A 15,545-nucleotide genomic window follows, 5' to 3' on the forward strand; every position below is an offset into this window, starting at 1 on the left:
AAATCCTTAAGATAGTTACATCATCTACCACTCGTATGAAAGCTTTTTTTCTAACGAGCCAACCTACATCTTCGTACTGTCTTCAAGTCGCCTGCTGACGTGAATAGGATTTACTTAAAAATCGATTTTCGTTAATAACTCGAAAACCATCAAATTTTTGTTGCATTTCATAATTGCGTATGACATCTGTCGGAATTTGCAGGAAATAGTCTGTAACAGGTATGTGCGGTTGCAGACTGTATATTGATTATTCCTTCAATTTTTTTTGATTCGCGAAAACCGCCAACTTATTAAAGCATAATATCTTTCTTATTAATTGATCAAAACTAATTTATTTTATAACAAACGAAAGCGAAAGATTTATTAGATTAGCACAGTAAATTAAAAGTTTCATATATATATATATGAATATAACCATTTATTTAACTATTCTTTTCAATTTGCACCTTCACCTTTGTGAATCACTGATTTATATTATATTTGATCACAAAAATTGTATAATTATATTGAATTACAATAAAAAATGACAAATTAAAATATTTTAACTATAGGCAACTCAATAGACATTTATAAAATAATGTAAATTTGATATTTATTACTTTTGTTACATATGCAATAGTTTCTTATAATATTGGTAACTATTATTTGATCATAGTTTTAGTATATTTGTTGTTTAAGTGTTTTTTTTTTACCAATCACGCAAGGGTAAACATTTACCAATTCAGTAATAAAAGATATCTTCCGGCAAATTCAAAATTATAACTGAAAATTTTATGGATTTTTATAGTTTTTTGTAAGTTATAATAGATATTTGGAAGGAATTTATAGAATACGTGCGCTGCGCATCCAATGCCATGTGCAATTGGATCAATAGTAGCAGAGTATCAGCTGAGTGGTAGCACATGCAGCGGTTTCAAATTTCTAAATATTCGAATTCGTTTGAATTACGTTTCAATGGTATCAACTATGTTTATGAACTGCAGCAAATGTTTCGTGCGGTTATTGCAACCGCGACTGCGGGGGTTGAATTTCGCAACAATGTCTGAGGACACTTATTTTTCACCTAATCTTGGTAATAAAGAAGATAAAGAAGTCATTAGAGGTGTTCCAGACACAATATGTGGACAAGCTACAGGTAAGAACATTTTTCTTCTGAGCTTTTGATTATCTTCATCACATATACTGATATTACTGTGTATTTCTAAACTCCAGGCTACGTTACTAGGTTCATAAACATACTTGTATATCTAATACCATTTAATATTACATTTAATTATTTATAGTGGAAGGTAAAAGTGGAGTAGCAGTAATTAGACTGTCTGGTGAACATGCCAAAGTTGCATTACTTCGCATGATTAAACCACAAGTTCTGCCAAAACCACGATTTGCCACTTTCTCTAAAATCTACAACCCGTTCACTGGTGAACACATTGATAGCGGGCTTGTATTATATTTCCCTAAGCCAAATAGCTTTACTGGTGAGGATACTGTGGAGCTGCAAACACATGGAAGTAAAGCGGTCACCAAGTCTATTCTTGATAATCTTATCAGAATGGAACATATCCGATTAGCAGAACCTGGAGAGTTCACCAAGAGATCATTTTATAATGGAAAAATGGACTTGACCCAGGTTGAAGGATTAGCTGATTTGTTAGACTCTGAAACTGAAACACAAAGAAAGATTGTACGTACAATGTGTATATGCTTTTGCAAATATAATTAATTTGTTTTTTTTTTAATCTTATTTTCAGGCACTGCACCAAATGAATGGAGGTGCATCAGAAATGATTCATGATTGGGAAAATAGGATAATTACTCTGCAGGTTGATCTAATGGCTGATACTGATTTTGGGGATACAGATGAGATCAATTTTAATATTGATCAATTCTATGCTAAACTACTAGGTGTTCAAAACGAGATGAAAAATGAATTGGACAAATTAGAATTGGCGAGGAACATAAAAGACGGGATTAGAGTTTTTATTTACGGAGCACCAAACGTTGGCAAAACCAGCGTATTTAATATGTTATGTAAGGCGATGTTAACCAACTAAAGAAATAATCACATGATTATGTACTTTTCAGCTGATTCTGACTCAATTGTTACAAATATTCCGGGAACGACAAGGGATATGGTGGAAAGTGTCACACACGTGTCTGGTTATAAAGTATGAAATCCTAAATTTATGAATACTACTTTCCAATTCGAGCTTGATTGAATTGCAGGTTCGATTTGTGGATTCTGCTGGTATACGGATTGAAACTCAAGATTTCATCGAGGGCCAAGGTATATTTAAAGCAGTAGAAGCTCTGGAAGATCAAACGACCAAAATCAATGTGCTAGTATGCTCAAGTGCTGACCTTTTGAGGTATATAAGTGTAGGAGGTGACAACACCATAATTGGATTTTTGAAAGACTACATGAATGAAATGGGTTTAACACATCTACACAACGATACGAGGGATTTTCTGAATTTCTTCAAATCTCCTACTATTGTTATTATGAATAAATATGACTTAATTAATGACATTGATGGAAATGTAGAGAAATCGCTAACTGAATCCGTTATTTGTTTTTCCTGTAAGACGAATTATGGTTTTACTAAGTTTTATACATATTTAATGAGGACTTTATATGCAGAGTGAGTGGAAGTGGATTATCCATTTTGAAATCGATCTAATTGTGTTTTTTTTTGTTGTTCAGGTTCGAACCAGACGACGGCGTCGTCTCTTTTAGTAGTATGCGCCACAAGGAGTATTTGCTAAAATGCATTTCCGAATTGAGCTCTATTAAAAAAGATTCCCTTGATTCGGCCATCGCCGTGACTGCTTTGGATCGAGTCATTAAACATTTAGAATTGTTAGCTGGAAAAACAGCTAGAGAAAAACACCTAGATAGTATATTTGAAAAGTTTTGTGTTGGAAAGTAAATGAATCCAATTTTCTAACAAAATTTTATTACAAAATGTTGTACTGTTTAATATTTTTAAAGATGTTATTTTGAATGCATTCAATGTACAAGTGAGAAAGAGACTGATATTTAAAATTAAGATATATTTATTCTTGTTTTCTAGTTAGATAATATATCTACATTTTATTTATATATGTTTTAATATTAGTGTTTTGATACTAATAAAATTAGTATAATACGCGTTCAATTTTCGTTTTATTTGCCATTGTGGTTGAAGATCGTTTGCGTGTTAATTTGATGCGATCATTATTACTTTAAATCTGAAGGTTCGGCCTGAGGAATGCGTCACATTGAAAACACGCACATTGTAAGATATTGATGAAAGGGACCGTAACAATAACAATATTCGAACAAACCATTTTCTGTTGAGTCTGATATGACAAACCAATTTTGCCATAACATATACACACAGATGCCTGTCAAATCTATGTTTTGATATTGTTTTAGGCAATAGTAATCCTTATAAACATTCACAAAAGGTCTGTCATTATGTCAGATAGATATCAGGCGAAAGCGCGGAGTCATCCCATCCTACGTTCGAAAAGAATACACGCGGCTGACAGAAGAATGAATGCGTTTGCATGCATTCAGGTATATATGTATACACATGCATGTGTGTACAGTTTTATAAGTGTGTATAAGGTTTCTTAGAGCTGGATATAATATAGCCCCGATGCCGACAAAGCGCTCCAAATTTCTGCTACTTAGTGTTGATTTAAAAGAGCACTCACTTTTAACGATACCATCGCGATCAACTAAATATTAAGGTATCAATGCCAAACAAAGCACCATTTTTCCTTTTGTCCTCGTTCTCGAGACAACTCCCATTGTATTATACCCGAGATCTTCGCATTCACATGTAATTCCTCTCAATTAATATTGAAACGCCATTCAACGCTCTTCGTCACGATCAGTCCTTTTACTAATTACTAGCACTGCCGATAAATATTACATCTTTTTTAACGTTTACGCATATTACATATTCTACAGTTGATTGCATATTCACAGTATAATTGCAGATACTTATTTTAGTAAATAAAATTACAAAAACTTGCAACTATAATCATAAATTAATAAAAATAATTAATAAACATTCTTATTTAACGATGGATAGATTTTAGTACAAAATTAACACAATTTTGTATTAGAATTTTCAGTTTGTTATTCGTAGGAATAGTACAAATTTCATCGAATCTATAAATTTATAAGCTGAAAGAGCAGATATTTCGACTCGAAAATTTAATAAACAACTAAATGAAAGTAAATCAGAAAGACAATAAAACAAATTTGAAATTAAACTGAAGTCATAAAATGTTGTTATTTAGGGACATATATGAAATAGTGATTTGTTTTAGTAATTATATTTTTTTTATCTTTGTTTATACTTATAATGTGAATAAAGTAACTACTGTTTACCTTATGCACGAATTTATTTCTTCGTTTCAAGGCGAAAACAATGGTGTTCCCAGTGGGTGTAACTATTTTAAAATCAATATTTATCCATTTTGAGGGAACGTATATGGCTGAACCACGTGCACGGAGTGTATTACAATGTGAAGTATTATATGAAACAGCTAATGGCCCGGACGGACGATTCATCTCGAGACGAGTGTTTGCTGTAAGGGAACCCAAGAAGGACCGAGCCAGAAGATCGTAGTCCGAAGAAGAAAAAGAAGAAGAAGAAGAAGGTGCAAGACCAATATTTACAAAATGCCGGCTGCCTGTTTTCCACACACCTTCATGTTTTATGTATCTCATATGTAAATACTCTCCGTCCACCCTTCAACCAACCAAACCACACATCCTTCGTTGTCCCCCTTTTCTACTTCTGCCTTTTTGTTTTACAATTTTCGTTTCGCTCCTGCCACCAGCCCCAAACTCCCTCGTACACCTCTTTGTTACCCATCACAATTCATTCCATCAGTAATGCCAAGCCAAAACGTGGCCGGAATATGTTATTTTACTGTTTAATTTCACTAATCCACGCGATGCTATGTTTATAATTATAAAAAAAAAAATTCATAAAAAATATGATGATGTTCCATTATTTCAAATAATTGTCTTTGTCTCAATCAGGAAGATTATAACAAGCAACAGATGTTATTCAATCAAAATTGTTTACTAGTAAATCGTAAAGGATTTTTTTCTTTTGTGTTGTTTCCAATTGGGTGGATACGTTTACTTGAATTCTGGTTCTTTTCTGGTCAAAAGCGGATGCCAATTTTGATGGTTCGTTTTTCCCACGTCGCTGGTGTTATCTTAAGTAATATCTGTGTATTTCTGGGTGGAATGCTGTGAAAGGGAATTGTTGTTGGGTGTTGTTGTTTGTTGTGTGAAGTGTCGATGGGGTTTTTGTGCATCTCGGGTGGTTGAGCAAACATTAGGTAAAAGTAAGTTATAACTAACCGGATGGATGGCCGGGCCACGGATAATGCAATCCGACACTCGAACCTATCGCAGACAATCTGAGCCCAAAGGGTTTGTTTGTTGAATAACCAATCCATCGGTTTTCGGACCGCTCCGAAATGATTATTCAAAATATGTATACGTACATACATGTGATATTGAAAAGCGACGAAACCCACCATTGTCTGCTGGATCAGTAACTTAATATTATTTCTACTTGTATGCAATCATTTCCATCAGCTAGAATCAACACGAATCCACTGTTTGCTTACGAACACCACTTTACGTCATTTCTGTTTTACCTCTTTTCTAAGTATTTCCCTTTCCCAGCATTTAAGTTTTACCACTTTAACACTTTTCAGCAAATCTAAATTCACTTTTAAATTATTCAAATTCTTTTCAAACTACCATCAACCTAAGTTCATTATATAATTATTATTAATTGATATAATTTAAATAAATGAGCATTTCTTCCATATTCGAGGTAAGAATAACAATAATTACATTTAAACTTGAGATTCAAGTATAATGGAACCATTTAGTAAATAACACGAAAATTTAGTGCTCAAATTTGAAACTATAATATTCACGTACGTATATTTAAAACGCGACGTTACGTAATTGTATTTCTCCGTCGGCGCTTGGAAGATTCAGTTCCATCCTCTGGAAACGTTGTTTTACGTTCATTTATGTTACCTTTCTTATGGTTTTGTTTGATCATCCCCATTCCTTCTCTCAATGTTCCATTCCGCCCCTGCGTATTTCCCACCACCGTCGTTATTATTATTATTATCATCACCAGTGTGTCTATTTTCTTTCGTTTCTCACAACTCGTCTGATTGGGCGAACGCGCTCGGAAAATATACATATTTTTCGCGTTGTGTGCAGAATTTTTTCAAAAGGCGCCCGCAGCCATTCCCTCTTATTTTCACGTCATATATATATATATATTTATAGGGAGAAAAAGAAACGCAGGAATATTTACACGAACGCCGCAGAATAACTTCGGCAGCCGTTCCTTTGCATTTTTCCAGGGCCGCGACGCGAAGGATTTCCCCGACGCCGAAGGTCCTGCGGCGACGCCCGGTAGCCCCGTCCAACCCTGGCGCCTGAAAATCGTTCGGGGAGTCGGCTATTTATGTAAAAGCGTGAAAATGGAATTGTGTTTTTCGGTATTTGCATTTTCTTTCCCCGCTGGCATTTGTATTCCCAGATAAAACAAGAAGAGATGTGCGGTATATACGTGCTGACTACGGGGGGTGTGGTGTTGGAATTTTCACGATACTAAATGAAACATCCCGAATAATAACGAAATTATACCATTTCCTTTGCATGAGTAAAGACATAGGAAAAAGGTACATTCAACGAAATGTATGGAAAATTATGTATATATATATATCATTGTTGTTCATCTTGCTCGAGTTTAGGGCTCGCATCCATATTTTCATATTCATGTCACTCTTGTATCTAGCTGAATTCAGACGTGTGTTCGGAATTTTTACGGAAAATTTCCATTACGCGAAACAGAATATCGCCGCCTCCTTGTCATTTCCTGTGCTCCTGACATTTATTATTTACACAAAATAAGTCAAATTAAATATTCTTTACATAACTACAATATAAGTTAAAATTTATAAATTTATATACTTTTTCAGTATTATTTTCATGAATGATAAAAAATTGCTCGCAACAAATTAGCAAAAATTTTTGGGGCGGAGGGATACGCATTGTCCCACCTTTTCAACATGCCTAGTGGGGAATTATAGTAATTTTCTAAGAAATATCCAGGAAAGAGGAATTATCCTTTCATTTGTCTATAAATTTGTTGCGAATTTCTCAAAGAATTAAAAACTAATAATTGTTATTTTTTAATAGTTTTTCGAATTGATTTTAGATTTTATTATGTTTGTATGCACTGTAACAAATTTGAGTATATTTATAAATTAATATTATTAATAATAACATGTATTGCATATTTACAAAAATTTTCCTGCAACGGAACACTTCGTAAATCCTGAAATTTTCACTGGTGTTCCGCAATTCAACAATGAAATTAATCTTCAAAAGTACTGATTATTACTGAAAAACTTAATTTTTACTTGAAATAGATAAAAAGTCTCGAAAATCTTGTAATTGTAAAATAAATAATGATATTACTACTTTATATATGACAATTTAATACATAATGAAGTGTTTTTGTCATTTACAAAATTATAAGTAAATAATAAAGAACGTAAGTGTATTATCGTTATTATATTGAAGTTTATTTAAAATTTGTATAGAACAGTTTTGAAAACTCGAAGTTCAAATGAGATTAAGTTGTGGTAGAGATGCATTTGTTTGTTGCGAACCGGGGAGACCCCAGAAGTGGACCGCGTTAATGTGTGGAAGTCAAATGAATTACAAATTGTGATCGTAATAATACGACTGTTGGGGTGCAACAGCCTAGGGTGAATACAATGTGTATTTATTATTATATTGGTATTAGTATTTTTTTGGTAGTGCGAAACAATAATAAAAAAAAAGAGAATATGAATTGTAAGAGTGGGACGGCTTTGTGAGAAGGTGTTGATAAGTCCAAAGCTGTTGGGTCGGAAGGAAAACTCTTCCTCTCCACCATACCCCTCTCTCAATCTCTCTCTCTCGCACCCATCGAAGTACGCATATTCACAACTATTACCATATCCTCTTTTACCCGGGGCTTTCTCCCACAATGGGCATAAATGGTTAGGCGGAGTGTAAGTAAGACACCGCGGGGGGAGAACCAGTGGCCCAGTGGGGGGCTTCAGGCATTCAATGTTATCCACGGTATTTAGTATTGCAATTATTTAGTCATTTACACACAGTCCAATAAATACTATTACAATTGTTGGAGCCATAGAAACGCATCGGACCAAATAAAAATCACATTAACCGAATAATAATAGTAGCAACACACTCTGGAGCATCTGAATTATTTACGCTTCGTGGGGGTAACAGAAACACCAACAGCAAATATATATCAACAGAGTGAAGAATATAAATGAAAAGAATAAATGTGTCGGGATAAAGAAATAATGAGTAAGTAATGAACGTGTTCCGGAATACGCCGCTATCCAGATGTGTGTTTTCAAACATCTCGAGGATCACCATGGGGCCTTATTAAAGACACACCAAAGAGCAACTGCTCTCAAGAACGCTTCGCTCGCACCTTCAGCGGTTACACATCACCTAACAAGTTCACACCAATCTGAACACACGAAAAACATGCTATACAAAGGATTTGCAAACGCAAACAGATTATTGCATAACACAACTTACCTGCACTTTTCATATTTCTTTAACCAAATCATTACAGCTGCATTACTGAATGACAAATTTAAGGATATAGAAACCTCCTATATATCAGTTCTTATACATATCGATAAAACCATGCATTACAGAATGATGATTGTAAGAATTATTTCATTAACAACATTTTATATAATCGTACATAATTAAATATTATAATTATAAATATTTTATTTTTATTCAAATCTAACTTATGATGATTATATTTCTGTCCATCAAAATTAAAGTAAATTTCCCAGGACTTTCCCGGAAATTATCGTTCGAGAAAGTTTAAACTTGACTTTGAATATATTAACCATCTTTGATTTTTTTTTGTCATATTTGTTTAAATATAATTGGCAGAAAGACATTACTCTCAATGAATGTTGTAAATTGTAATAAAATAAAAAATCAAAACACAATGAAGTTATGTAATATGAAACATAAGAATTCAATATAAAATATTTATACTTGAAATCATGTTATGTAATAAATAGTAAATACATCAAAGTGATGATTATTAAAACTGTAAATCATAAAACCATCAACGCATTAAGAAATAATATTTGAAAAGAAAAATACACATCGAAGAAGCATCAAATTATCAACAATAGAAACATAATTACAAATCCATTTAAGGAGTTACATTTAAATTTTATCATCTATAAAATCATTGAAACCATTGTATAAAATATAGTTAGTAAAATATTTTGTAAATTTTAAATAATATTAACTTCTAAAACAATTTTAGAAATGAATGAAATTACTTATTATTACATACAGTGTATGATCGGTTGGTTTCATTTACGTACTACATTAATATTTATTAGACGATTTGTTTGATGCCTATGCATTTTTAAGGTATCCGAGAAATGATAATGAATGTTTATGGGATCTCGTGGTGAATTCATTAAGCCACTTAACCGACCGTACTTTAAATGGAACAAAAGCTACGTTCTTTGTGCGAAAACAATGGGAACGAATCGTTCCTTTGAAGCGCACGATTTCATATATATATATATGAATTTGCAGTTTCGCCCTTATTGTTTTCGTGTTTCTGTTTGTTGTGGCGAAGAGGGTCACCGATATCGATCTGCCGCGATGGGTTGGGTATCACATTGGATGGGTCTTCCACACACTCCTTCTGTCTGTCGGCTCTCAATATCCTCCTCCTCTAGATCGGTTCTTCTTCATCCTCGTCATCATCATCTTCAATCCCTTTTCGTTTTTTTTTTGATAGGTCATCGGCGGGTCTAAAATACAGACGAGTAGCGGCTTCAAATTATAAATCTTCTAGCACTTTAAAACTATAAAAGCATCAGGCCGCGTCGGCTACATAACACATGATAACCTTATAACTCATTAATTATCCTTAACGCCGCAACACTTACCTTTAAAACAAACTCACTTAAAACAGAGAAGGAGAAAGAAAGTGACGTCAATATAAGTCAATATTGTTGATTATTTTATTCTTCGTTTCGTTCCTTTTCACCCCTCTCTTTTTTTATTCCGTTTATATTATTGTATTTCCCTCCCCTCTGCCTGCTGCTGGTGGTGTTGAGTTTCAACAGGGATGAAAGCTGCCGCCGCGTTATTAAACGTTTAGGACAAAAATAATTCAATAATACTCGAAATGTGCGTCACCAAAGGGCACATCTCTCGAACTCGCCAATTATGACGTACACTTCTTTTTTTTGACACTCTCCTTTTATCTTCAATAATTCAATCTTTGTACAATTAATAGACCAATTTTTTATTACTTAAATGCTATAAAGAAATACAGTCTATTCCGATTAATCGGGACACATTGGCACTAGTATATTTGTCTTAATGCGGACAAATATACGAGTGTCCCTATTATCCGAAGTAGGATTTTGTCCGTGGCTGTCTCGATTAAGCGGAATTGACTGTCCTTCAATTTATTTATTTTTTCAACAAATTCATATATGGCAGTATAGAAATTATCGTAGAAAATTTACTTTATTTAGTATTAAAATGTTAACAAAAGTAGCAGAAAAACTGCAGTATTTTTTTATGTATACTACAAATTTTACTTTACATTAATTTACTTACAGCTAAGCTTATTTAGAAAATTAATTGATATCAATGATAACAAATATTTTGATCTGTAATTTTTATTTTTTGTCATAAAAAATTAATTGATCTTTAAACTTTACTTTACAAGTTTAATATGTATATAGAAATGAAAATTATTTAATATATTAGCTATAAAGGTGTAAATTCATGTTGGCGAAGCTTAAGTGAATTAGTTGTACTACAAAAGGTTCCCCTCTAATTCACAATGGCTAAAGCTGCACCTATACTCCTCTCATCATTGCTTCATTTAAATTGGTCCTGGATGTGGGCCGTGCCAGAGTATGTGTGTGTACCGTCCCGTCCCATCCATTGAGTTAATTCGATCAAGGGCCGAAGTGTGGAATCTTTAACGAGGAGCACTCTTATCCCTCAGGAGGTACCCTAAATATTGTGGGTATTTTATGGACAAGTACTGTATTGTCCCAACTAATCTACTTGACATAGTCCCATTGAATGCACTGAGGGATTATCGCGGTTTTAAGGGCATTTACGTTGAAAAGAAAATATCGTACCTTTTCAGACGAGGAAAGAGGACAATGTCGAAAGGAAGAGGGAACTTTAGTTGTTGCGGAACGGAGATGGAGGCTTGTCAGAGAAGTTAAAAATCCGAGGCACGGAAGTCGCATTGTGTCTTCGCCTAATCCCGACCAAAACACGATCTTTGTTCCGGCAACATCCACATATTTCCACTTTCCAATGATAATGGCCTTCGGCGAATTTGCCGAAGCACAGATTAAAGTCAAACACACACAACAAACGTCCCTAAAGGAAGTGTAAATACTTAAGCTCATTTACAAAGGGATAATCAGTACTATTTTTATTAGCTGGCAGGTGAAAACTAATATTCATTCAAACATGTTAAAGAAAGGGAATTGTTGAAAGATTTCATCCTTTAATATCATCATAATATTTCTTACATTTTCGTAGATCCAAACATTTTGAATAATCCATAAACACAATGATTAATGAATCTTATAAATCTTTGATATATGTTTGTTACGTAATATTTCAGTGTTTTTATCTACCGCTAATAACAAATTGAAGTTGAAAATGTATTGCCTTCTTTTGCCGTCATGATAAGTAAATTAAATCTAAATGAGGGAAAATAATTATATTTAATTGGTATTGGAATTATTTGTTCCAAATATTTATTGTAATTAATATAATTATAACAAAGATATAAATAATATTTTATTTTATTATCCACTTAAAATTAATGAAATATTAATAAATAATGTAAAAAATTATCCAAGTTTAGAAGTAATTAAATTAAATAAGTTAACTAAAAAAAAATATATACAACAATAATTTTTATTTAATTCTACGAATACCATCAGAATTAAACAACAAAATAATTCAATTATTTCTTTCCCAAAAATTTGATTTATTTTTCAGGAATTAGTTATAAATTAAATATACTTTTTTATTTATTTTACTTTTTTATTTACAGTTAAAATATCTATATTATAAATATATATAAAAACAAATAACTTAAAATAAATACATTTTTTTATATTTTTTTTAATCAAATAAATTTTGTTTCTTTTCTTTGGTTAATTAAATAAAACAACAAATCTCAAACAGTATTAATCTAATAAATCACAGTTTAAAAAGAGATTTTTTTGGAGAATATTCTAAATCTATAAGAATTTATTATTGTAGTGTGATTTTTATAAGGAAATAAATAATATTTTATTCAATACATTTTGTAACTAATTTTGCTGAATGATAGTAACTTGGTATTACTAAGTTACTATCGTTTTCAATAAATTTCTGAATTCATACATTTTGTTTTGATTTTATTAACTATAAATATATTTCGATTTTATGTATTCTTTGTAATTATTAAATAAGTTTTTCATCTTTAAATTTAAAGTGAAACAGAATGAGAGTGTTGAATGTAAAGTTTTGGGTTGCGAAATGATCAATTTTCCACTTTGCGCGATGCGACGGCAAGCTAAAAGTTTCTAACTTTCCGCCAACTACTCGGAACTAATCCGGAACGCGAAGGACTCCGCAATTTTAACGCTGGGTGGTGGCGAATTCAAAGGAAACTGCACACGATATACGTTAATTACGTAATATTTACATATATTTAAGTAATATAGAGATATACATTTTATACATACACAAGTTTAAATATTTAATTTACTTTATATATATTTATATATAGGAGATTTGAGAGTATTTACATATTTTGAGATAAACGTGGATGTCGATTCATTTTTCTCGTAGGGGGTCCGGATTCGCTACACATTGGAGATTCTAAAATAGATTTTCCTCAGCTTTGTATCGGTTTTGGTGGAATTGCACTAGCAGTGTCTTACATAATTTTGTTAAATTTAAATGATTGAGATTACAGAAAGAGGTATCGATTACACAGTTCACTTGCCTCACTAGTTTAATTTTTAATAATTATTATTTTTTTCATTATCTTCTGGAATGTGAAATTTAAGAGTCTTCGCTGGCGTTGGTCGACGGTTCGTTCTGCGGATTTGGTCGCGCCTGAAGAAGGGCCTGGTAGTAGTTGACGATGGGGAAGATAGGCCAAGGTCTGGTGGTCTGCTGCTCCTGCTGGTCACTGGAGACGACGTCGATGTCTTCTTCGGCGGTGTCTTCGCCGGAATCCGGCGCGAGAAGAGATGCAACATCGAACTGGCGTTTACGCGACGGACCACGGTTTGGAGCCGGGAAAACTGCCGTCGAAGGACCGGGAACCACCGATGAAGGACTCACTGAAAGCGGCGGAGGACTTGGGGAATCAGCGCCATCCTCGTCGACGGCTAACCCCATGTGCTTGCGAACCTTCCTCTGGGCTTTCCTGCGTCTGAAGTCGCCCTTCCGAAAATCATCCACGTTGGCTGGGTGGATGGCCCAGTAATGGCCTTTGCCGTTGGCGCTTCTTCCAGCTTTGATAAAGCAATCGTTCAGAGAGAGGTTGTGCCTGATCGAGTTCCTCCAGCCCGGACCTCTTGTTCTGAAGTACGGATAATGATCCAGGATGTGCTGGTAGATGTCGGAGAGGACGAGCTTGCCTTCGGGAGCGCTTAGTATGGCCATGGCTATGAGGCCGATGTAGCTGTGCTGTGGCTTCGGTTCTTCAGGCTGTAGCACGCGCGGGAACAACGGATAACACGGAAGAGGTGTTGGGAATGGGTTCAGAAGAGGATAACGCAATCTCTCCGCGACTGCATACTGATATAATTGTAAGCGATATTGATCAATGGGAAGCAGGGCCCTGGGACCGTTATCCAGGTTGAAGGGCATCGGGAGCCTGGGCGTCGAGGTGGTCGGCGTCTCGTTGCTGCACATCTCCACGTCCTTCTGCTTCCAAATCCCGAACTCAACAAAAGGTGCAACAAAAATAAAGGATGCTTATGTCACTTAAAACACTAGTGGAACACCCGACACCGCAACTGGCAAAATGTATCTGATTTCAGTGTACGGCTTTGGTAGGTAGTGTCGCTGAGCGATCAATCATATTAAACGAACGAAAGGTAACTAACTGCTAAGACTCTAGTGAGCATCTCTAAACATGCTACAAACAGAGTGTATTTGTTGGTCCAATATTTGCCAACAGGCTGGAGGCGGGGTGCGCGCCTACCAATAGCAACTTGCGGCAACCTTCCGGAAACGGTGAAAACCCCGCCCAGCCATGTTGTCACGAGTTAAGGGTTTCAACCCCATATCTGCCGATTTTCGCAGCGGAATCCCGTCGGCCGTCTCGCCCCGCGCAAGGGCCTATCCCTTCGCAGGGACTTTTGTTCACAAGGGTAGCCGATGGTGGGGGGTGTTCGAGTTGAAAAAGGAAAGGCGCAGAAGAGGAATCCCATTCGAATGGAACATACTAATTAGCTCGAAAGCCGCATTTAAACAATCCCTTTTGCGAATTCGGCGCAATCAAAGATGGCCGAAGGCGTGCGCCTCCCGTGTCATTCCTTGGCCTGCAAGACAAATGAATACATATCCATTGTACGCAAGCATAATGACAATATTTAGCCAACATTTCGAATCCAGGTAGATAGGTGTGACGAAGATGCCGTGCCATCCATAGACAGTGGCTCTGCTTTTGAAGAGGGGGACTGCTGGGAGTGGCCACTGCGCGCTCGGCTCACAAAACAAGAAGAACTCATCTCCTCGATGGATAGATACAAGCCCATACCAAAAAAAATATAATACATATGCCACCTATACCGATGCACACACACTCCATGGTATGCATCTATGAACGTTCAAATTTTATAGGCCGTTTATACAACAATAAACGAAAACCTATTACTCTCTACACAAATATATTCATCGCTCTGCAATTAAACGAAAATAAAGAACACAAAGCGAAGAAATATCAACAACTGTATAAGTTCACACAAGGCAGGGAAATACAAGGTAGCTACGTTTAAAGTGATTTTCCGTGTCCCTGGACAGACAAACTGCTGTGAGTTATTAGCATAATATTTTTACCATTTATTTAATCCATCAACGATATAAACAAAACGAAAATATGAAAAGAGAAAGAGTACTTAGTAAATTCTACCTAGCCGTAAGTGCGAGGTAAATGTCAAGGCACGGCAGTAGATTCGCAAATTGGATCACCTCTAATATTTTTATACACATTTACATCTCTTGTTAATCTACAATTGATTGGTTTACACTTTTACTTCTAATTGATGCATTTGTGTTTTTTTTTTCAAATTGAAATCATGCAAAGTTCTTATAATTGTTTGTAGATGCTTCAGTTTGGTGCCGACGGATAACAATATTT

The 15,545-nt window shown here is 34.7% G+C and overlaps 2 protein-coding genes across 2 annotated transcripts; one reads left to right on the forward strand and one right to left on the reverse strand.

Moving 5' to 3' along the window:
• The first annotated feature begins 867 nt into the window (after nt 1-867).
• LOC108558714 (tRNA modification GTPase MnmE) lies at nt 868-3,031 on the forward strand. Its single transcript, XM_017915709.1, has 6 exons — nt 868-1,135; nt 1,284-1,684; nt 1,752-2,031; nt 2,086-2,168; nt 2,227-2,642; nt 2,705-3,031. Exons 1-6 carry the CDS (start codon nt 955-957, stop codon nt 2,928-2,930), a joined length of 1,587 nt encoding a protein of 528 aa, XP_017771198.1. The 5' UTR covers nt 868-954; the 3' UTR covers nt 2,931-3,031.
• Nucleotides 3,032-12,998: 9,967 nt separating this feature from the next.
• On the reverse strand, nt 12,999-14,280 carry LOC108558715 (forkhead box protein L1-like). The gene has a single exon (XM_017915710.1). The coding sequence runs from the start codon at nt 14,093-14,095 to the stop codon at nt 13,235-13,237; it is 861 nt and encodes a 286-aa protein (XP_017771199.1). The 5' UTR covers nt 14,096-14,280; the 3' UTR covers nt 12,999-13,234.
• Nucleotides 14,281-15,545: the final 1,265 nt, after the last annotated feature.

The sequence above is a fragment of the Nicrophorus vespilloides genome, unplaced genomic scaffold (genome assembly GCF_001412225.1).
Source record: "Nicrophorus vespilloides isolate i.1.1-1 unplaced genomic scaffold, Nicve_v1.0, whole genome shotgun sequence".
Lineage (NCBI taxonomy): Eukaryota > Metazoa > Arthropoda > Insecta > Coleoptera > Silphidae > Nicrophorus > Nicrophorus vespilloides.